Below are 22787 nucleotides of genomic sequence, written 5' to 3'. Positions count from 1 at the left end.
CTCCCAAAGTGCTGGGATTACAGGCTTGAGCCACCGCGCCCGGCCCAATAATAATTTCTTCATTATATCCCACCATGTAGTAAGAACCTGCTTTGGGCAAGTTTGCCCCTGTGGGAACTAAAAAGATGTAGCTCTGCTCCTTAAATGTGTGTTTTTCTGAGACAGAGTCTCACCCTGATGCCCAGGCTGGAGGGCAATGGCTCGATCTCCACTCACTGCAACCTCCGTCCCCCAGGTTCCAGCAATTCTCCTGCCTCAGCCTCCTGAGTAGCTGGGATTACAGGTGTGTGCCATCACACCCAGTTACTTTTCTGTATCTGCAGTAGTGACGAGGTTTCACTATGTTGGCCAGGCTGGTCTCGAACTCCTGACCTCATGATCTGTCCACCTTGACTTCCCAAAGTGCTGGGATTACAGACATGAGCCACCACGCCCGGCCTGACCTTTGTACTTTTGTTGATGACTATAATTTCAAGACTTCAAAAAGCAAGGTCTAGCAGAACTGGAACTAAGTGTTTCAGGGAAATGACACTTAAGAATGTCTGCCAAGGTGATGAAAGGTCCCACCACGCTCTGATCCACAATGCTAATGGGCCGCTTTAATGGAGCGCTCAGTGGCTGTTAATGAAGGTTACAAACAGGCTGTTTTGAAAGCCCTCACAATAAAGATGGACAAAAGATTTCCCAGGGGAAGTACTGGGAAAATTTCTTTTCCTGCTAGATGAAATCAATGAGCCCACATTATTGAAAATCCAGGAAGAACCAGGGCCTGGGGTGTGGGAAGCTAAAAAGCACAGCAAATGGGTTGTGTGGCTGGCAGAGCTGGATTTGAGACACGTGCCCCAGTGCAGACAGGAGCTGCACAGCATACCTGTGAAAATGTGTGGCTCTTGCACTGAGGATGTTTTCCTGCTGGTGTCTTCGCCAGAGTCTATTCCATGTGTGGAAGGCAGCAGGCAGGGCTCTCTGCTGGAAATGCCCATCTGCTCTGGCCTGTAGCAGCTAAAGTAAAACAATTAAATGACCTTTGTAACCTTTGTATTTAACTTTTTTTTTTTTTAAACATGACCTTTCAGAGTCACACTGTTGTGGAAGGACTGCTTCCTATATAATAAAACTAAGAAAAAGATGAAAATCATTATTATCTTTGCCACGTGCTAGATGAAAAATGAAAACATTGTTCACTTAAATATTGGTTAAACATTTTTATACACACACACATTCATTCATTCATTCTCTCTGTCTCCTCCCCTTGGCTTAGGCATTCATATCCATTACCTGTTTCACTGTCTGTTAACCTGCATTTGACTCAGTGCTATGTACGACGTTTTTGAACCTAAATAATGTATTAGTCCTTTGTCATGTGTTATATATCTAAATATTTTCCCCACCCCATATCTTTTGATTTTATTCATAGTGTTTGTCAGATTCTTTAATTTTTATGTAATTATGAAAGTCTGCTATTTTACTGATGTATCAGTAGGAAGACAGACAATGGACATAAGAATATACTGTATATGCCTCCATAATCCAAAACTTTGGGGGGAAAAGCACATCTGCATGTGCGGCAGTTTTAAAAACATGACTGCAAATTCTTTGATCCTCCTTCACTGAGAAGTGATCTATGTTCCCTCCCCTGGAATCTGGCTAGGATACTGACTGCTTTGACCAATAGAGCATGGTAAAAGTGACACTCTGTGACTTCTGAGGCTATACAGTCATAGAGCTTCTGACTTTTCACTGGCACACTCATTATGAAGCCCTGTATCTGACTACCCCAAGGCCACCATGTTGTAGGAAGCCCAAAACTCACAGAGAGGTCATATACAAGTTATTTGGTTAACACTCCCAATTAAGCCCAGTCTTTGAGTCGTTCTATTCCAGGATCTAGACGTGTAAAGAAACATCTCAATGAATCTAATCCCTTGTCATTAGAATCTTTTCAGCTGAGGCTAACCTTGGAACAGAAACCAACCATTCCCATTATGCCCTGTCTCAATTTTTGAGAATCTTTAGAGCATAATAGAATGGTTGTCTTATACCACTGAGTTTGGGGTGATTTTTTACATAGCAATAGATAATTGGATCAGTATGCATATGTATGTGTATGTGAATAGATGGGTACATACACTCCCACCCACACAGAGGAAGAGAGACACCAGGTTTACTAACCAAATGTCATGAATGTTTTTATTTTTTCTTCTTTATGTCTTTTTGCACTTCCTAAGCTTTCTATAATATCTATACATTGCTTTTCTTTCTACTTTTTATTATGGGCATTTTCAAATGTAAACAAAAGCAGAAGCCAACAGTATAATGAATACCCATGACCCTACCATCCAGCTTCAGCAGTTAGCAAACAATTCACTATTCTGCACAGAGCCATCCCTTGGTATTCGTGGGTGATTTGTTCCAGGACCCCTCTCAGATACCAAAATCTATGGATACTTAAGTCCCTTATATAAAATGGCATAGCAGGCTGGGAACAGTGGCTCATGCCTATAATCCCAGCACTTTGGGAGGCTGAGGTAGTCTCAGGAGTTTGAGACCAGCCTGGGTAACATGGCAACACCCCATCTCTACCAAAAAAAAAAAAACTTAGCCAGGCATGGGGACTTGCACCTGCAGTCCCAGCTACGTGGGAGGCTGGGGCAGGAGAACTACGTGAGCCTGCGGATGAGGAGGCTGCAGTGAGCCAAGATCATGACACTATACACCAGCCTGGGTGACAGAGAGACACCTTGTCTTAAAAAAATAAAATAAAAATAAAAAAAAAACCCCACCAACAAACAACAAAAACAAAAAAAATAAATTGATGTGGCATCTGCATATAACCTATGCAATCTCACTGTACCTATCTCTAGATTCCTTAGAATACCTAATACACTGCTGGGCATGGTGGCTCAAGCCTGTAATCCCAGCACTTTGGGAGGCTGAGGCAGGTGGATCACGAGGTCAAGAGATCAAGACCATCCTGGGCAACATGGTGAAACCCCGTCTCCACTAAAAATACAAAACATTAGCTGGGCATGGTGGGACGTGCCTGTAATCCCAGCTACTCAGGAGGTTGAGGCAGGAGAATTGCGTGAACCCAGGAGGCGGAGGTTGCGGTGAGCCAAGATCACGCCATTGCACTCCAGCCTGGGTAACAAGAGTGAAACAACATCTCAAAAAAAAAAAAAAGAATACCTAATACAATATAAATGCTATGTAAACAGTTGTTATTGTTTAGGGACTAATGACAAGAAAAAAAAGTCTATATATGTTCAGTACAGACACAACCATTCTTTTTTTCTCTGAATATTTTTTTATCCATGGTTGGTTGAATCCATGGACGTAGAATCCACAGATACGAAGGCTGACTGTATGTTACTTTTTTAAAAGGAAGAAACCCACAAAAAATAATATTTTTATCTTGTCTAAGAATAGAAACAACTGATGTGCTCCTGGGCTATCTAAAGCAAGAGGTGATATTCGATTGTTAGCTAAAGGTTTAGAAATGATTGAGCAGGGCTCCTCCTGTTTTTCAGACCTGCCATACCTTTGAAAGCAGGACATGCCAGATCAGTGTGAGAGATGAAAAGGCGGACCCCAAACTGTCCACCAGTGTTGGGCCCCTGTGTCAAGGGAAGGAAATAAAAGAGACCCTCTGCTCTCCAACTTGAATAAATACAACCTTTCAAACCTGACACTCAGTCTTCTTCTGAAAGGTTTTCCTACATTCTGGTGAACTTGTATTACATAAACTTAAAATAACAAGTGGCAATGTCTTTTCAAAGCCAGTAACATAATCCAAAGGCATGTCAAGGAATGCAGTGACTCTAGCATTTCCTAAGTGTGGGAGGCAAGAGTGACGCAAGAAGAGGCCATGCCCCGTAGCATCCAAACTCTAACAACTTAGATCATCCTTGGAAAAACTCTGGAGATCAACGGCAGTTTGTTTGTTGGGTTGTGCATTAATTCATCCAAATATTAGCACATACTCCATGCCAAGCACTGTGTCGGGCTAAGGAGAAAAAAGGGACAGGCTGTACTCTTAAAGGACTTCATAGCCAGTGGGGAGAGAGAAGCCAGTGAACAATTACACGATGTATGCTCTGATAAAGCTATGCCTGACGGGTAGGGGTGGAGGTGGACTGGCCTGGGGGAGGAGGTGACTTGTGAGCTGGAAGGGAGTGAGAAATCGACAACTAGAGGTACAATGAGAAGCAGGAGAGCACAGAGGACCTTTAGGGACACTGGCAGCTTAACTGGTCAGAGTGCAGTTATGAAGGAACAGAGTAGTATCGGCAATGAGGAGAGAAACAGATAGGGACCAGCTCCCAAAGGAGTGTGTAGGCCTTGCTAAAAATTTGGATTCTGGCGGGTTGTGGTGGCTCATGCCTGAAATACCAGCACTTTGGGAGGCTGAGGCAGGTGAATCATCTGAGGTCAGGAGTTCAAGACCAGCCTGCCCAACATGATGAAACCCCATCTCTACAAAAATACAAAAAGTAGCCAGGCATGACGGTGGGTGACTGTAATCCCAGCTACTCCGGAGGCTGTCAGGAGAATCACTTAATCCCAGAAAGTGGAGGTTGCAGTGATCCGAGACAGCGCCAGGTGACTGAGCCTAGGTGACTGAGCAAGACTCCATCTCTTTTTCTTTTTTTAAAAGACAGGGTTTCACCATGTTGGTCAGGCTGGTCTTGAACTCCCGATCTTAGGTGATCCGCCTGCCTTGGCCTCCAAGGTGCCTGGATTACAGGCATGAGCTACCACGCCCGGCCGCAAGACTCCATCTCAAAAAATAAATAAATAAATAAATAAATAAATAAAAATAAAAATTAAAAAAAAAATAGATTATATCCCCAAACTATGGGGAACTAGATAAATTTTTAGATTCACCTGTTAGACTCTAGCAGAAGATGGAGGTATGGGTAGGATCGGCAGCACAAAAATAACTGGGAGGAGTTTGGTTGTCTTCCTCTGTCTCACTCCCAGAGACAACCAAAAAGGGGCACTTCTCACAATGGCAGAATCATCCATTGAACCCTTTCCCACTGAGTATAAACATGTCTTTGAACTCCTTCTCGGTTCAACATTCCAGACAGCTACTCCTAACTGTTAGAACGGGCTTGTAAAGTCACACTAACTTGTCACCCTGGTGCTAAAGTATGAACCCTGGTAGAGCAGGAATTTTATCTACTTTACATCACAGTTGTATCCTCAGTGCTTAGCACAGTGTCTGAGGCAGAGCAGTTGCTCAATAAGTATTTATTAAACGGAAGTGAATCTATCTTTCTCATCTGTGGTCCTGACCTCACGTCCTCCACCCCCTGGGAACATGCATCTCAACACTGTTTAGCACTGGGATGCAGCACTTACGCTCTGCACCTCTCCCTGTATCTCCTGCAGGTCCCACTGGGTGATGGGCTGGCTAACTCATAGACTAAATGAATTTGAGTAAAGATATGAATGGCTGATAAGAGCTTAGTACTTTCAGAGAGCATTTGTATTTTCATAGCAGATTAAGAAATGGGAACTATGCAGACTTTCTGATATCATACCTTTGAGCTTTTTCAATCCCCTCTCTTCCAAAGCAGAACAACACCACTTCTTGACATATGTGTTCTCCATGAATCTTTCCAAAGCAAATGGGTCTAACAATATAAGCCAGCAGAGCCATCTCCTAAAAAGTACTCCATACCTGCTTGTCCCGCCTCTTCTGAGTATAATGTAGCCACAATTTGACACACTTGCACAGCAGTGCTATCCTGCAACAAAATGAAAAACACCAAGGTACTTACTGCCCATTCACACCTTCAGGTTTCAAGTTCTTAAAACCTTGTTTTAAGGCAGGTAAATCAGGGTACAGTTACTTCCTGTGAGTTAAAGGCACTCTATGGGCTTAACAGTTTCATTTTAGGAGAGACATCAGTAAGATTCCGGTATCTGGCCAGGTACGGTGGCTCATGCCTGTAATCCCAACACTTTGGGAGGCCAAGGCATATGGGTCTCAAGGTCAGGAGATCGAGACCAGCTGGCCAATATGGTGAAATCCCGTCTCTACTAAAAAACTACAAAAATTAGCCAGGCATGGTGGTGCATGCCTGTAATCCCAGCTACTCAGGAGGCTGAGGCAGAAGATATGCTTGAACCCGGAAGGTGGAGATTGCAGTGAGCCGAGATCACACCATTGCACAACAGACCGGGCAAGAAGAGTGAAACTCCGTCTCCAAAAAAAATAATAATAATTTGTCAACTTCTGATTCTGGACTGTGCATTGCCTAAAAATGTTGACAGCTTTCTTGTAAAACCTAATTAGACCATCAAAAGCACAGTATCTCTAGAACTTAGGAAATACGTATGGAATCCCCTAGATATCCTGAACTTCCTGGTTTCATGGTCAATCTATGGGGGGCCGTGACATGTTCCCTCTTACACTTAGTTTTGTAAACCAGGGTTTAGAATAATATGCCTTGATAACTCTACATGAGTCGGTTAATTATTGGGATTCTCACTAACTCACTAAAAAATGCTTCAAGGCCAGGTGTGGTGGCTCATGCCTATAATTCAAGCACTTTGGGAGGCTGAGGAGGGTGGATCACCTGAGGTCAAGAGTTTGAGACCAGCTTGGCCAACATGGTGAAACCCTGTCTCTACTAAAAATATAAAAATGAGTAGGGCATGGTGGTGCACACCTGTAATCCCAGCTATTCTGGAGGCTGAGGCAGGAGAATCGCTTGAACCTGGGAGGCAGAGGTTGCAGTGAGCCGAGATTACACCATTGGACTCCAGCCTGGGCAACAGGAGCAAAACTCCATCTCAAAAAAAAAAAATGTTTCAAAATTGGACCTAAACTATGCAAATTAAGTTGATTATACTATGGGGAGAGGAAGGAAGGGGAGGGCAAAGAAGAGGACACATTGAACATTTCTAGCAGCAAAAAAGTTCATACGTAGTATTTCCCTCTGAGGACTAAGATCTTACTCTTACTTGCAGGGAGGGGGCCAGGCCAGGCAACTTTTATTTTTCCCTTTATACTTTTCACCCTATATATTCTGAGCTTTCCTCACAGAAATGTAGTGTTTTTATTTATTTAACTGAATGACTAGTTCTAAAATATTGAGGACAATCCCTGCACCCCTTAAGACTGAGCCACAAATACCCCTGACTCTTCTCTTTAACACTAGCAACGCATGAATTCTAACTTGTGAACATCTTGATGCCTGCAGGACTGAGGCAATGAGCGACCAGGCACATTCTTCAGACTATGGTGGCCAAGAACCAATGCAAATATCCTCATTCTTTCTCCCACGTGATCAGAAAAAAAACCAAATTCAGGAACAAATGGTTTATAGCAGGACGTCGACCCTAGCAGGCCTTTCTGAATCTGCCACACTAACCCATAGAAGGGCAAGTCATCACTCCTGGAAAACAGTAAGTCAGAGGCACAGAGTCCCTGAGAGCCAGGGATAAAGCCAGAGTCCCTACCTGTAGTGGTCCCAGGCAGCATGTAGTAAGGGGAGCTGCTCTCTTTCTTTTTTCTGCTCAATCTGAGACTGCCAGAGGTTCCAGAACCTGTGCAGCAGCTAAAGCAAGGTAGGAAGAAAATGGAAATTTACTGAGATGAAAGGTAAGGCAGTGAATCTTACTTCAACAGACTGAGCTCCCCTAAAGCAGGAGTTACCTCAGTTTGGAGCAGCCAACATACAATGGGCATACAAATTAATGATGGCTGAACTACAGAGCTATTCCGGGCCAACATAAAAGGCAAAAAGATGGTTCTTCGTCTGTGGAAATCTAGATGAAGAAGCTATTCCTAATCTGGGTCTCACAGAAGACTGACATTTTAGAAAGTCATTTTAGAAATTAAAACTGCTTTTATTGCATATTCACACCTATGAAGTAGTCTTGCATAGATGTTTAACTTCAGTCTAAACAAGCCCTTCAATGTAATGGTTATAGGAACCATGCAGACTAAATAAAAATTAAATGATATCAAAAGGAAACAATCACATGAATCAAGAAAATAAAACACTGTACAAAGCTAGGCATGGTGGTGTGCACCTGTAGTCCTCACTCCTCAGGAGGCTGAGGTAGGAAAATCTCTTGAGCCCAGGAGGATGAGGCTGCAATGAGCTATGATCACACCCCTACACTCCAGCCTGGATGACAGAGTGAGACCCTGTCTCTAATAATAATAGTAAATAAGTTGTATATACAAAATAACTGGCCTGTCCTTTAAAGAAAAAAGGCAGTCATTTGAAAAAGTATAGCTACGCTAAGTGAAATAAGCCAGTTGCAAAAGGACAAATACTATATGATTCCACCTGTGAGGTATCTAGAATACTCAAATTTATACAGACAGAAAGTAGAATGGTGGTTTCCAGGGGATGGGGAAAGAGGAAACGTGTACACAGTTTCAGTTTTACAAGACAGAAAAGTTCTGCCCGGCACAGTGGCTCACGCATATAACACCAGCACTTAGGGAGGCCAAGGCACGTAGATCACCTGAAGTCAGGAGTTCGTGACCAACCTGACCAACATGGAGAAATCCTGTCTCTACTAAAAATAAAAAATCAGCTACTTGGGACACTGAGGCAGGAGAATCGCTTGAATCCAGGAGGTGGAGGTTGCAGTGAGCCGAGATCGTGCCATTGCACTCCAGACTGGGCAACAAGAGTGTAACCTTATCTTAAAAAAACAAAACAGAAAGTTCTAGCAATGGATAATGATGATCATTGCACAATGTGGATGTACATGTCACAGAACGGTATACTTAAAAATGGAATGTGATTTTAAAAAAAGGTGATAAAGTTTAAGTGATATATCTTTTACATTAAAAAATATAATGCACTAGGGATGGTAGCCTGTAATCCCAGTACTCTGGGAGGCCAAGGCAGGAGAATCACCAAAGGTCAGGAGTTCAAGACCAGCCTGGCCAACATGGTGAAACTCCATCTCTACTAAAAATACAAAAATTAGCCGGGTGTGGTGGCATGTGCCTGTAGTCCCAGCTACCTAAAAGGCTGAGGCAGGAGAATTGCTTGAACCTGGGAGGCAGAGGTTGCAGTGAGCCGAGATCATGTTACTGCACTCCAGCTTGGGCAACAGAGCGAGACCCTGTCTCAAAAAACAAACAACAACAACAAATATATATATATATTTGTTGATATCTATAATTTACTTTGTAATTATTCAGCAAAAAACAATGAAGCAAATATAGCAAATATTAACAATTAGTATATCCAGGTAGTGAGTATATAGAAGCTTATTATATTACTTTCCATTTTTCTGTATTCTTAAACATTTTTCATAAACCAACAGAGGAAAAAATCCTCCTACACCAAATATTTATTTATACACACACATACACACACACACACGTGTGTATGTGTATGTAAAAAAAGAAGTGTAGCCGGGCGCGGTGGCTCACGCCTATAATCCCAGCACTTTGGGAGGCCGAGGCTGGTGGATCACGAGGTCAAGAGATCGAGACCATCCTGGTCAACAAGGTGAAACCCCGTCTCTACTAAAAATACAAAAATTAGCTGGGCATGATGGTGCGTGCCTGTAATCCCAGCTACTCGGGAGGCTGAGGCAGGAGAATTGCTTGAACCCAGGAGGCAGAGGTTGCGGTGAGCCGAGATCATGCCATTGCACTCCAGTCTGGGCAACAACAGCGAAACTCCATCTCAAAAAAAAAAAAAAAAAAGAAGTGTAGTTGGGGGAAGGAAACTTCTAGATTAAAAGCTTTAAGAGACATAATAACCAAATGCATTTCTGCTGAGAATCAATCAGAAAACAACCAAATGCAGTTAGTGATCCTTAACTGCATTCTGCATTCTGGTTTGCAAAAAGCAGCTATAAATAAGACATCTTTGAAACAACTATGGGAATTTGAATACTGACTAGGTATTAGATAATGTTAGAGAATCCCTGTTAATATTCTGAGGGATGATAATGACATTGTCGTTACATAAGAAAATGTCTTTGAGTGACGCATGCTGAAATATTTAGATGCAAAGTGTTGTGATGGCTATAACTTACTTTGTAATTATTCAGCAAAAAACAACAAAGCAAATATAGCAAATATTAACACTTAGTGTATCCAGGTAGTGAGTATATAGGGGCTTATTACATTACTTTTTCCTACTGTTCCGTATTTTTAAACCTTTTTCATAAAACAATAACGGGAAAAAATCCTTCTACACCAACAAACAAAATCTTCAAGTAGAGACAATATTTGTTGACATCAAGTAAACAAACCATTGTTTTATAATGGACTTATAATGGAAGTAATAGACTTATAATAGAAACACAACCAAAGACTCCTCTAATGCAAGATTTGAAGTGTATCTGGGGCCAGGCATGGTGGCTTATATCTGTAATCCCAGAACTTTGGGAGGCCGAGGCAGGTAGATTGCTTGAGGCCAAGAATTTGAGACCAGCCTGGCCAACATGGAGAAAACCTGTCTCTACTAAAAATACAAAAAATTAGCTGGCCATGGTGGTGCACACCTGTGATTCCAGCTACTTGGGAGGCTAAGACACGAGAATCGCTTGAACCCAGGAGGTGGATGTTGCAATAAGCTGAGATCACGCCACTGCACTCCCGCTTGGGCAACAGAGCAAGACACTGTCTCAGGAAAAAAAAAAAAAAAATTAGTAAAATGGAAACAAAGGTTTTAGGAAAGTCTAAAAAAATTTAAAAAAAAATTAAAAAAAAAAAAAAAAAAAAAAGAGTTTTGCTTAATTTGGCAAGACTGAAAAAAAAAGAGAGAGAAAAAAAGAATGGCTATCAGAAGAGGTCCCTTCATACAGGAAGACAACCCTCACCGTGACACCATGCTGCTGGTAAGCAAGATTCCTTCTTATTTGCTGGAGATGGGTGTGGGCGACATTGTCTTTTAGGGCTCTAAAGCAAAAAAACTGTGGAAAGAAAGGACACAACCAATTATAAGGACTAGAATCAGGAGAATCTGTTAACTAAGAGCAGAACACAGACAGTGCCTCAAATCGGAGGAGAGAAGGTTGGTCCCAGCTTCTTATAGCTGTTCCATTTCCCTGAGTGTTTCTCTGCTTTGAGATTCAACCGGGAGCCCAACACAAGCCAGCCAACACAGCAGGCACTTAATAAATGTTTGCGGAACCCTTCTTGCTGTCCATGTATACTGTACAAGAACACACCTATACCAGGAGAGAACCCCATAACCCACATGACAATTCTACAGACCAAGGTCAACATCAACTTTTGCCTCTCAGAAAAAAACAGACCGACTCTATCTGTGGTCGTTTTCCTGTTTTTGTTTTTTACCATGTGGGCTCAGTGTGTACGTTTATACAATTGTAAACACAGTGTTGCTAAAGTGGAGGAAGGAATCTTTAGTGAAAGAGGGGTTGGGATTGGGGCAGGATATCTGGACCTGGATCCAGCTCCATCAATAATGCCTAAAAGGCCTGGTGCAGTGGCTCACGCCTGTAATCCCAACACTTTAGGAGGCTGAGGCAGGAGGACTGCTTGAGCACAGGAGTTCAAGACCAGCCTGGCCAACATTGGGAGACTCTGTATAAAAAACTAAAAAATTCATTGGGCATGGTGGCATGTGCCTGTGGTCCCAGCTAACTTGGGAGGTTGAGGTGGAAGGATCACTTGAGTCCAGGAGTTCAAGACAGCAGCAAGCTGTGATTGTACCAATGCACTCCAGCCTGGGTGACAGAGGAGACTATCTCTAATAATAATAATGATAACAATGATGCCTTAACACCAGGCATGGTGGCACATGCCTATAGTCCCAGCTACTCAGGAGGCTGAGGTGGGAGGACTGCTTGAGCCCAGAAGTTGAATCTAGCCTGGGCAACATAGTGAGACCCCATCTCTAAAAAATAATAATAATGCCTCACAGATTGGCTAGGCAAAGCTGATTTGCCCATATTCCTCCATGCCTTAGGCCTCGGTTTTCTGAGACAGAAGTGAAGATATCAGGCTGGGTTAAGGGTTTTTGTACTGTGCTTTGTGGAACCCCACAGGCTCCTGAAAATATTTGAAGACCACCTTGTGTAGCAGCAGAAGGGAAGAGTAGCAGGCAGAACAGGGACTGACTCCCTGACATGCTTCAACCACAGCATGGCTACTTTGACCTATTTAAAGTTGAGGCTTCCACCACTCAAAAGGGGTTTTCCCATGTTAAAAAAAAAAAGCTCAGGAATAATCTCTGAGGTTCCTTTACAGCTCCAAACCCCTCTGACCCCACACCATTACCATCTGTAATCCAAAATGAAAACAGGGACACCTGCAATGGAAGGGGGGCTTCATGACTAAAACTCACCCATAGCTAGCTGCATTTAATGAAGGTGATAGGAGTCAGGGTCCCGCAAGAGTGGATACCCAAGAAAGGCTGCTGAGCAGAGCCATGCCAGGCTGCAGGGTTCTTACCAGCTGCCTGTGCCTGTGGTGCTCTTCTGCCATCTCACACTGGGCAGCTTCTTCTGCACATAGCAGCATGTCTTTCAGGAACTTAAGGTCTCCAGTCTCAACAATGTTCTGGCCCCCACACAGTGCATTTCTAGTGACCCACCTGAAGGGCTGTGGCTGTCAGGGATAACAGATGTACCAGCTGGGCTAAGGTCTACCTCTGTCTACCCCTGATGACCCAGAGCAGCAGTGGGCAAAGGGAAACCGTGTCAATTACTGATCAAACATCTGGCCTTACATTCCTTCCCTTGAATGCCCATGAGATGAGAGGCAAAAAATACCTGAGATAAACCGCTACCGGTTTCAGTAAACATTTAGAAATCACCATATCAAAAACAGAATCTGCTTCTTTTTCTGTACTCTCTGTTTTGGCATCACAATCTAGTCAGTTGAGCTAAAAACCTTGGAGTTATTTTCAAACCTGTTCTCCTCCCACTCTCATTTAATCGGACACCAAGTCCATCTGCTCTCTTCCTAAATCTCTTGGCTCCCTCCATCCCCTCCTGCTCTTCTGTTCCCATCCCCAACACCCTGCAGTTCATCTGACTCATTCCTTTACACAGATTGGTAAGTGAGCCTCCTCCCATAATGGGTCTCCTACCAGGGCTAGCCTCTCTCCGCTAATCCAGAATTATCCTTTCCAAAGCACAAATCTGACTGCATTTCCTTTCTTTCTCTCTCTCTCTTTTTTTTTTTTTTGAGACGGAGTTTCGCTCTTGTTACCCAGGCTGGAGTGCAATGGCGCGATCTCGGCTCACCGCAACCTCCGCCTCCTGGGTTCAGGCAATTCTCCTGCCTCAGCCTCCTGAGTAGCTGGGATTACAGGCACGCACCACCATGCCCAGCTAATTTTTTGTATTTTTAGTAGAGACGGGGTTTCACCATGTTGACCAGGATGGTCTCGAACTCTTGACCTCGTGATCCACCTGCCTCGGCCTCCCAAAGTGCTGGGATTACAGGCTTGAGCCACCGCGCCCGGCTTTTTTTTTTTTTTTTAAAGACACTGGGTTGGCCGAGTGCAGTGGCTCATGCCTGTAATCCCAGCACATTGGGAAGCCGAGGCGGATCACGAGGTCAAGAGATCGAGACCATCCTGGTCAACATGGTGAAACCCCGTCTCTACTAAAAATACAAAAAATTAGCTGAGCATGGTGGTGCGTGCCTGTAATCCCAGCTACTCAGGAGGCTGAGGCAAGAGAATTGCCTGAACCCAGGAGGCGGAGGTTGCGGTGAGCCGAGATCGCGCCATTGCACTCCAGCCTGGGTAACATGAGTGAAACTCCGTCTCAAAAAAAAAAAAAAAAAAGAAAGAAAAGAGACCAGGGGCGGTGGCTTGCACCTGTAAGCCAAGTGCTTTGGGAGGACCCCTGGAAACAAGGGGTTAAACCCCCCCTGAAATAAGATAGAAAAAAAAAAAAAGAGACTGGGTCTTGCTCTATCAACCCAGGCTGGAGGGCAAGGGTGCCATCATAGTTCACGGTAGCCTAAAACTCCTGGGTTCAAGCGATCCTCCCAAAGCACTTGGCTTACAGGTGCAAGCCACCGCCCCTGGTCTCTTTTCTTTCTTTTTTTTTTTTTTTTTTTTTTAAATCACCCCCTCCCCCCACCTCTTCTCTTCTTAAAAACCTCTAATGCCGGGTGTGATGGTATGTGCCTGTAGTTCCACATACTTGGGAGGCTGAAGAGGGAGGACTGCTTAAGCCCAGGAGTTCAAGACTGCAGTAAGCTACCACTGCACGTGTGAAAGCCACTGCAGTCCAGCCTGGGCAACATGAGACCCCATCTCTAAATTTTAAAAAGTTAAAAAACCTCCAGAGATTCCTGTATCTCATCTGCCTTCCCGCCATCCACACATCGACAACTCACTGGATTCTTGAATGCTTTTCCTCAACGCCAAACCTGGGTAAACATCATTCTTTCCACTGAAATGCCGTTTCCAACCTTCTGCAGTCTTCCCCTAAGACATCAACCTTCCCAACTTCTCATCTCCTATGACTTAAATTCAGGACAAACATGACCTCCTTGGCTGAATCTCCACAGTGGCTCTCACAGGACTTGAAACAAATCGTTATGATAGCAGTTATCATGCCATATTTAAAGATCCATTTTCATGCCTATTTTCCCCACGAGACAATGAATTACCACTAGTCTGAGCTCCCTTGTATCCCAGAAATTAAGCAGGAGTTTACACAAAGCAAAGCTTTGATGAACAAATAAAATGTGTGGATGAACGTCTTAGGCAGTCCAAACTCTCACACTTGGGCACATAGTATGGTAGGAGTAGTGATTAAGAAAATGTACACAGGGCCGGACACGGTAGCTCATGCCTGTAATCCCAGTACTTTGAGAGGCTGAGGCAGGTGGATAAATTGAGGTCAGGAGTTCGAGACCAGCCTGGCCAACATGGTGAAACCCTGTCTCTACTTAAAGTACAAAAATTAGCTGGATGTGGTGGCAGGCGCCTGTAATCCCAGCTACTTGGGAGCCTGGCTAAGGCAGGAGAATCACTTTAACTCAGGAGGCAGAGGTTGCAGCGAGCCGTGATGGCACCACTGCAATCTAGTCTGGGCGACAGAGATTCTGTTTCAAAAAAAAGAAGATGATGACGTACACAGGAGTTAAAGGCCTGGGTTTTTTAAATCCTGACTCTGCCAATGACTTGTGACTTTAAAATACACTCAATCCCCTGAATCTGTTTCCTCACCCGTAAAATGGCAATAGTGGCACCTACTCCACAGGGTTGCTATGAGGATGAAGAGGATGATACATAATGTTCTGCTATATAGTAAAAGCGCAATAAATGGAACCTATGATCACGGTGATGGTATCATCAAGAAAAAGACAGTGGTGGCTATTTCCACCACCTAGTGGGTAGAGAAAAGCACTTAAATTACAACACCAAAAATTTTAATCAGGAAAGTGGGATTACCTCTGAGGGAAAGGAAAAAGAATGCAATCAGGGAGGAGCAAATAGGTGTGCTAGTAAGGTTCTATTTTGAAAGTTGGGTGACAGATACATAGTTGTTCATTTTATTATTATTATTATTATTATTATTTTTGGTGACAGAGTTTTACAGTATTTACCCAGGCTGCAGTGCAATGGTGCGATCTCGGCTCACTGCAACCTCCGCCTCCTGGGTTCAAGCAATTCTGCCTCAGCCGCCCGAGTAGCTGGGACTACAGGCGTGCGCCACCATGCCCAGCTAATTTTTGTATTTTTACTAGAGACGGGGTTTCACCATGTTGACCATGATGGTCTCAGTCTCTTGACCTCGTGATCCACCCGCCTCGGCCTCCCAAAGTGCTGGGATTACAGGCGTGAGCCACTGCACCTGGCCCATTTTATTATTATTTTTGAGACGGAGTTTTGCTCTTGTTGCCCTGGCTAGAGTGCAATGGCACAATGTCAGCTCACTGCAACCTCTGCCTCCTGGGTTTAAGTGATTCTCCTGCCTCAGCCTCCCAAGTAGCTGGGATTACAGGCATGCGCCACCATGCCTGGCTAATTTTGTATTTTTAGTAGAGATGGGGTTTCTCTATGTTGGTCAGGTTGGTCTCAAATTCCTGACCTCTGGTGATTCTCCTGCCTGGCCTCCCCAAGTGCTGGGATTATAGGCGTGTGCCACTGCACCCTGCCCATTTTATTATTTTTTTTAACTATAAATATATAAGTACTCTTTTGTATATACAGTCCCAATTAAAACATTTTAACACTGTCAACAGAGATAAGGCTGTCTTAAACTGTTGGGCAATTGTTTCCCATATATCTCATGACTTTTGTTTCACATGTTCCTAAGCGCCTGCTGTCCTGGCTGAGGCAATGGACAGCCTGGGTATCTGAAAGGATACAGTGTTGCCAGTGAGTAAAGGTGCGCCGCAAGGCCATCTTCCTGGCCAGTTTCTCCACCTGGGTCTGGTGGGCGTGCAAGCTCTCCCTCCGCTCCCAGGCCTGCTGCCAGTCACAGAAGTGTATCTGGAGCACAGTGACATGATGGAATCGTTCAGCCATCTCTGCAACAGAGAAATAACTTAAAGTGCTGCTCGCCCAAGGTTAGAAGATGAGCTGGAAGCATCTTTTTTTAAATTATTATTTGAGAGCGAGTTTTTGCTCTTATTGCCCAGGCTGGAGTGCAATGGCATGATCTTGGCTCACTGCAACCTCCGTCTCCTGAGTTCAAGTGATTCTCCTGCCTCAGCCTTCCCAAGTAGCTGGGATTACAGGCACATACCACTATACCCGGCTAATTTTGTATTTTTAGTAGAGACTGGGTTTCTCCATGTTGGTTAGGCTGGTCTCGAATTCCCGACCTCAGGTGACCTGCCCATCTCGGCCTCCCAAAGTGCTGGGATTACAGGTGTGAGCCACCACGCTCAGTGGAAGAATCTGTAGGACAAGCTGAACCCCACTTTTGACAGAGAGCAGGAATTCAAGGCTGTACACACACACGCACACATACACACACACACACACCCTAAAATAAAAGGTTTTTAAATTTTATTTATTTATTTTTTTAAAGACAGGGTTTCACCATGTTGGTCAGGCTGGTCTTGAACTCCTGACCTCAGGTGATCGGCCCGCCTTGGCCTCCAAAGTGCTTGGATTACAGGCGTGAGCCACCACACCCGGCCTAAATAAAAGTTTTTTAAACCTTTAAAGGTCATTAGGAATCCCTCAGCAACATCTCCTGTCTCCAAGGAGAGAAAAGGTCTGTGATTTTAGGGAGAAGGTTGCTGTAAAATCAAGTTACATCACAGGGCTGGGGCTTCTAGTTAGATACTAATGAGCAGGAATGGTAACTGTTGCTTTCAAAGAGGACTCTGTTTCACTTTTGCTTCTATACAAATATCTCCTGGATAGGACTTAGAGATTCAGCAACGACATAAAATTCAGTTGCCATGCTGGGGTAGGCTTTTTCTGGGCTTTCTGCCAAGCTGTTCCTGGCTGCCAGTTTTATCTTCTTTTAATGCTAGTCAAGATAATGCTCTGATGAGCTGGGAACTGGGAAGGGGATGGGAATCAGACCTGGAATTTGAATGCTGTAATTGGAGGCAGAGGTTAGTCTATAGCTTATCATACTAAACAGCTTAATGCTTTCACATTCTAAGACTGGGCAACTGGACTATTGGTCTGGCACCACTATCGTCAAATGAACACATTCAGACTCTCCCAAGAGACAGATTCATGCAGTGAGGTTTGGGTGAATGCCAGAGACCCTTAACCCAGTGTCTAGCATAGTGCTTGACTCACTTCTGCATAAACTTAATAAACTTAAGTTAAAAAGTGTACCAATGTTCATGTTTATTATTATTTCTGAATCTAATTGGGAAATGAAATAATATAAACAGTATCCAAAAACCTCGACATCAAAATCACATACATTCAAATAGTTGGAGACAAACAGAAACTATCCAAATATCTATTAATAGGAGAATGGCGGCCAGGCACGGTGGCTCACACCTATAATCCCAGCACTTTTGGAGGCCAAGGTAGGCGGATCACCTGAAGTCGGGAGTTTGAGACCAGCCTGACCAACATGGAGAAACCCCATCTCTACTAAAAATACAAAATTGCCTGCACATGGGGGTGCACAACTGTAATCCCAGATACTTGGGAGGCTGAGGCAGGAAAATCACTTGAACCTGAGAGGCGGAGGTTGCAGTGAGTTGAGATCGTCCCATTGCACTCCAGGCTGGGCAAGAAGAGTGAAACTCAGTCTCAAGAAAAAAAAAAATAGGCAGGGCGCGGTGGCTCACGCCTGTAATCCCAGCACTTTGGGAGGCCGAGGCAGGTGGATCACGAGGTTAAGAGATCGAGACCATCCTGGTCAACATGGTGAAACCCCGTCTCTACTAAAAATACAAAAAAATTAGCTGGGCATGGTGGCGCGTGCTTGTAATCCCAGCTACTCAGGAGGCTGAGGCAGGAGAATTGCCTGAACCCAGGAGGCGGAGGTTGCAGTGAGCCAAGATCGTGCCATTGCACTCCAGCATGTGTAACAAGGGCGAAACTCCGTCTCAAAAAAAAAAAAATATATATATATAGGAGAATGGTTAAGTATATTAAGGTAAGCCATCCTATAAAATATGAACAGTTGTTAAAAAATAACATTTATGACAAATACTTAAGATGTAGAAAACTGTTAACTGTGTGGAAAAAAGCAAGATACAAAACCATAGGTTATCAACATAATATATACATAAAAGAGGCCGGGTGCAGTGGCTCACACCTGTAATCCCAGCACTATGGAAGGCCAAGGCAGGTGGATCACCTGAGGTCAGGAGTTTGAGACCAGCCCGGCCAAGGTGATGAAACCCCACCTCTACTAAAAATACAAAAATTAGCTGGGCGAGGTGGCGGGCACCTGTAATCCCAGCTACTCAGGAGGCTGAGACAGAAGAAATGCTTGAACCGGGGAAGCAGAGGTTGCAGTGAGCTAAGATCGTGCCACTGCACTCCAGCCTGGGCAACAAGAACAAAACTCTATCTCAAAAAAGCAAAACAAAACAAAACAAAACAAAAAAAGCCTATCTATCTACAATAGATATAAATAAAAAGCCAAAGGGAAATAAATGTGATTCAAGGATGATGTATTTTCCTCCTCAATCTCCTTTTACCAACATTTCTGGAGTAACACCATTATATTACTTCTCAGTACAGTACCACTGGCAGCAGGAGAGTGGAAACTGTGACCAGACTCTGTGTCTCGAGAGCCTCAGGCTTCCTACTCACCATTCTGCTGTCTCTTTACTCTGCGGACTTGCAGGTATTCAAGCCAGGCCTTCAGAAACCTCCGCTTTTGCCAGTGCTGGTGGTGCTTCACTGCAGAGGCAACCTTTTGTTTCTCCTTCTGGACATATAGGAGCTGCTCCCACCATTGTGACCAAGCCTGAAAAACAGAGAAGAGGCAGCAGTCAAAGGAGAAACAGGAAAACAGGGTGAAGTACAGGCGAAGAGGGAAAAAAGATAAACAGACACACACACTGGAAAGGCTAAAAATGAAACAAGAAAGTGGCAATCCCCTAGCAGGATCATAAGCTATGGGATTGAGGGGTAAGAGGGTCTTTAAGAGGGACATGCTGCTTTCAGAAAGTAATTTTTTTCTGGACTTAAAAAAAAAGAAGAAGAAAAGAAGAATAAAATCAACAAACAGATGCCGGGCACGGTGGCTGACATCTCTAATCCCAGCACTTTGGAAGGTTGAGGTAGGTAGATCACCTGAGTTCAGGAGTTCAAGACCAGCCTGCCCAACATGGTGAAGTCCCATCTCTACTAAAAATACAAAAAAATCAGCTGGGCATAGTGGCAGGTGCCTGTAATCCCAGCTACTCGGGAGGCTGAGGCAGGACGATCGCTTGAACCTGGGAGGTGAAGGTTGCAGTGAGCCAAGATTGTGCCAGCCTGGGCAATAAGAACGAACCTCAATCTCAAAACAAAACAAAAAAAGGGTCAAGTGCAGTGACTCACGCCTGTAATCCCAGCACTTTGGGAGGCTAAGGTGGGTGGATCAGGAGGTCAGGAGTTTGAGACCAGCCTGACCAACATGGTAAAACCCCATCTCTACTAAAGATACAAAAAAATTAGCCGGGAGTGGTGGTACACGCCTGTAATTCCAGCTACTTAGGAGGCTGAGGCAAAAGAATCACTTGAATCCAGGAGGCAGAGGTTGCAGTGAGCCGAGATCCTGCCATTGCACCCCAGCCTGGGCAACAGGGTGAGACTCCATCTCAAAAACAAAACAAAACAAAACAAACAAACAAACAAAAAATACCAAACAGACAATAAGCAGAAACAATCTGATAGAATTAATTCAGATTTGGCATAGGTGAGGGTCTGCCTTTTCTTCCAAAGTCAGAGTAAGTCTACTGTAAAGAGGCCCTTTTGCAGGCAAATTAGTTCCAGGGATACCTATCTATAGAAGCTACGGGTCTACAGGGGTCTGTGAAGGCCTACAGGGGTCTATAAATGTACACCCTTAAATAAGTGATAATGCATGTCCTAATATGAAGATGACTTAGACAAAGACTTCATATCTTTTCTTCAGCCTGTCACGTCCCCTTTCCTTCCTCTCAACTGAATACCATCATTCCTATTTCACTAAGAAAATAAAAGCAATCAAAAGAAAATCTCCTCAAGGTCTACCATGTCTAACCAGCCACCTGCCAACAGGCTGTGCCTTCTCTCTTTCCTGCTACTCTGGATAACCGTCCATGTTCCCACCAAAGTCAGTGCCTTCCCAACCCTGTCCCACTGTGGCTAATCTCATCCTCCAAGTTAACCGCCTTGGCAGTTTTCCCACTTATGCATCATCAGTTTTCACTCTCTGTAGACTTTTGAAATCAGCATATAAATGTGCTAGTATTTTTCCCATCCTAAAAAAAAATCTCTTCAGGATGTAACAACTAAAAGCAATGGGTGACCTTTGATTAGACTGTGGAAATGAAAATAGCAACAATACACAGTTTTAATTTGAACTGCATGTTACATATTATATCAATATTAAATTTCTTAGAATATAATAACGATATTATGGTTATGTGAGAGACTGTCTTTTTTAGGAGATACAAGCTTTAACATAAACTTTATGTCTACAATTTTAGAGCAGCTCAGACAACATAAAGGTATTTATAAACTTAGAGAAAGCAAATGCGCCAAGACATTAACAATGAGTTGGCGGGGCAGGGTGGCTCACGCCTGTAATCTCAGCACTTTGGCAGGAGGATGCTTGAGCTCAGGAGTTTGAGACCAGCCTGGGCAACATAGTGAAACTATGTCTCTACCCACCCCCCGCCACAAAAAAAATAGCCAGGTTTGGTGGTGTGTGCCTGTAGTCCCAGCTACTTGGGAAGCCGAGGTGGGAGGGTTGCTTAAGCCTGGAAGGTCAAGGCTGCAGTAAGCAGTAATCACACCACTGTACCCCAGCCTGGGTGACAGAGTGAGACCTTGTCCAAAACAAACAAACAACAAAAACAACAACAAAACAAACAAACAAACAAAAACCACAATGGGTTAAAATAGGTGAAACACATACAGTATCTAACTTTTCTATGATTTGGAATTTGTCAAAAATAAAAAGCTGCAGGGGAAAGATGACCATCACAAAAATACATTTAGAAAGGAATAAACCAGTGATTCTCAAACAAACAAAGCAACACCCCTCTCTAGACCCTAGACCACATTGTCCTATCCAGTTAACACTTTGGTTCTGTCTCAAGCTCCTCAAAAGAGCTATTTTTTTTTTTTAAACTGTAACTCTGAGGCATTTTATTATAAAAAGCTAGTACTCATATACATAAAGTAATATGTACTTAAAATTCACGATACATTTACTTCATTTTTTAGCTTGACCTTCTAGCAGATCTTTAGCTTCATTGATTTTGGCTGCTATATACGGAGACCCTCCTTTGTCAGGATGATTTAAAAGCATAATTCGTCGGTGAGCATCTCTTATTTTCCCTTTATTGGCAGTAGGGCTTACACCTAGTATTAATGCTGCTTCCTGTTTTGTCATTTTGGGTTCAAACCCACCTCTGTAATAGCCACCACTGAAGGCAGATTTTGGTAGACTTTGAAAAACTTGTTTTACTTGCGGCTCCATATGCTTCATGGCTTGCAAAACATAACGGCCTGCAAATCCTGCAGCTGCAATGGTCAGTCCAACTGCTACCATTGTACTGGCCATGGCTGCTGCGGCTAGCTTCCCTCGCTTCCACCGGGAGCCCGGCTCATCCCAGCGCACAGACCGCAGCGGACGCCCCAAAAGAGATATTTTCTCATCTCTTTGTCTCCCAGGCAGGCTTTCTTGAACCCACTCCCATGGGCTTACGGAATAAAACTGCTCTTATTAAATGCATCAGCAATCTCCATGTTGCACAACCCAAAGGTCAGACTTTAGTCCTTACCTCCCTCGACCTGCCACAAGTGTCTGACAAAGCCCTCCTCCTTCCTTCACCTGGCTTTTGGGATGCGTCCAGGTCCCTATTTTGTTCCTGTTGCTGACTCCCACCTCTGTGCACAGGCTCAGCCCTGGAACCTCTCCTCTAGCTACACTCCCTCCCTTTATTCTTTCACCTACTCTAGTAGCTTTTTTTTTTTTTTTTTTTAAATATGGGGTCTATGTTGTCCAGGCTGGTCTTGAACTCCTGGACTCAAGCAATCCTCCTGCCTCAGCCTCCCAAAGTGCTACGATTACAGGCATGAGCCACTGCACCCCGCCCACTAGTAGCTTTACAGACCGTCTGCCTACTGTAAACTTCTGAATTTTCCAAATTTACATCCTCTCCTGGCCCCATCCTCAAAATTCCATATATATATCCCACTGCCTTCTTA

The 22787-nt window shown here is 43.9% G+C and overlaps 1 protein-coding gene and 1 pseudogene across 2 annotated transcripts in view; both read right to left on the bottom strand.

The window, feature by feature from the left end:
- Positions 1-22787, bottom strand: part of SFI1 (SFI1 centrin binding protein) — a 100194-nt gene that overhangs the window by 21534 nt on the left and 55873 nt on the right. The window contains 7 exon segments of the mRNA XM_032256566.1: positions 872-1002; positions 5690-5756; positions 7477-7574; positions 10825-10917; positions 12422-12492; positions 16310-16471; positions 19191-19347. Coding sequence (XP_032112457.1) covers positions 872-1002; positions 5690-5756; positions 7477-7574; positions 10825-10917; positions 12422-12492; positions 16310-16471; positions 19191-19347 — 779 coding nt within the window.
- Positions 21699-22201, bottom strand: LOC116535492 (annotated as a pseudogene). The gene has a single exon (XR_004262227.1). The product of XR_004262227.1 is annotated as a mitochondrial import inner membrane translocase subunit TIM14 pseudogene (transcript).

Source organism: Sapajus apella, unplaced genomic scaffold (assembly GCF_009761245.1).
Source record: "Sapajus apella isolate SASKATOON/1434 unplaced genomic scaffold, GSC_monkey_1.0 scaffold95, whole genome shotgun sequence".
In the NCBI taxonomy this organism is placed as follows: Eukaryota; Metazoa; Chordata; class Mammalia; order Primates; family Cebidae; genus Sapajus; species Sapajus apella.
This window is presented reverse-complemented; position numbering and strand designations above follow the sequence as displayed.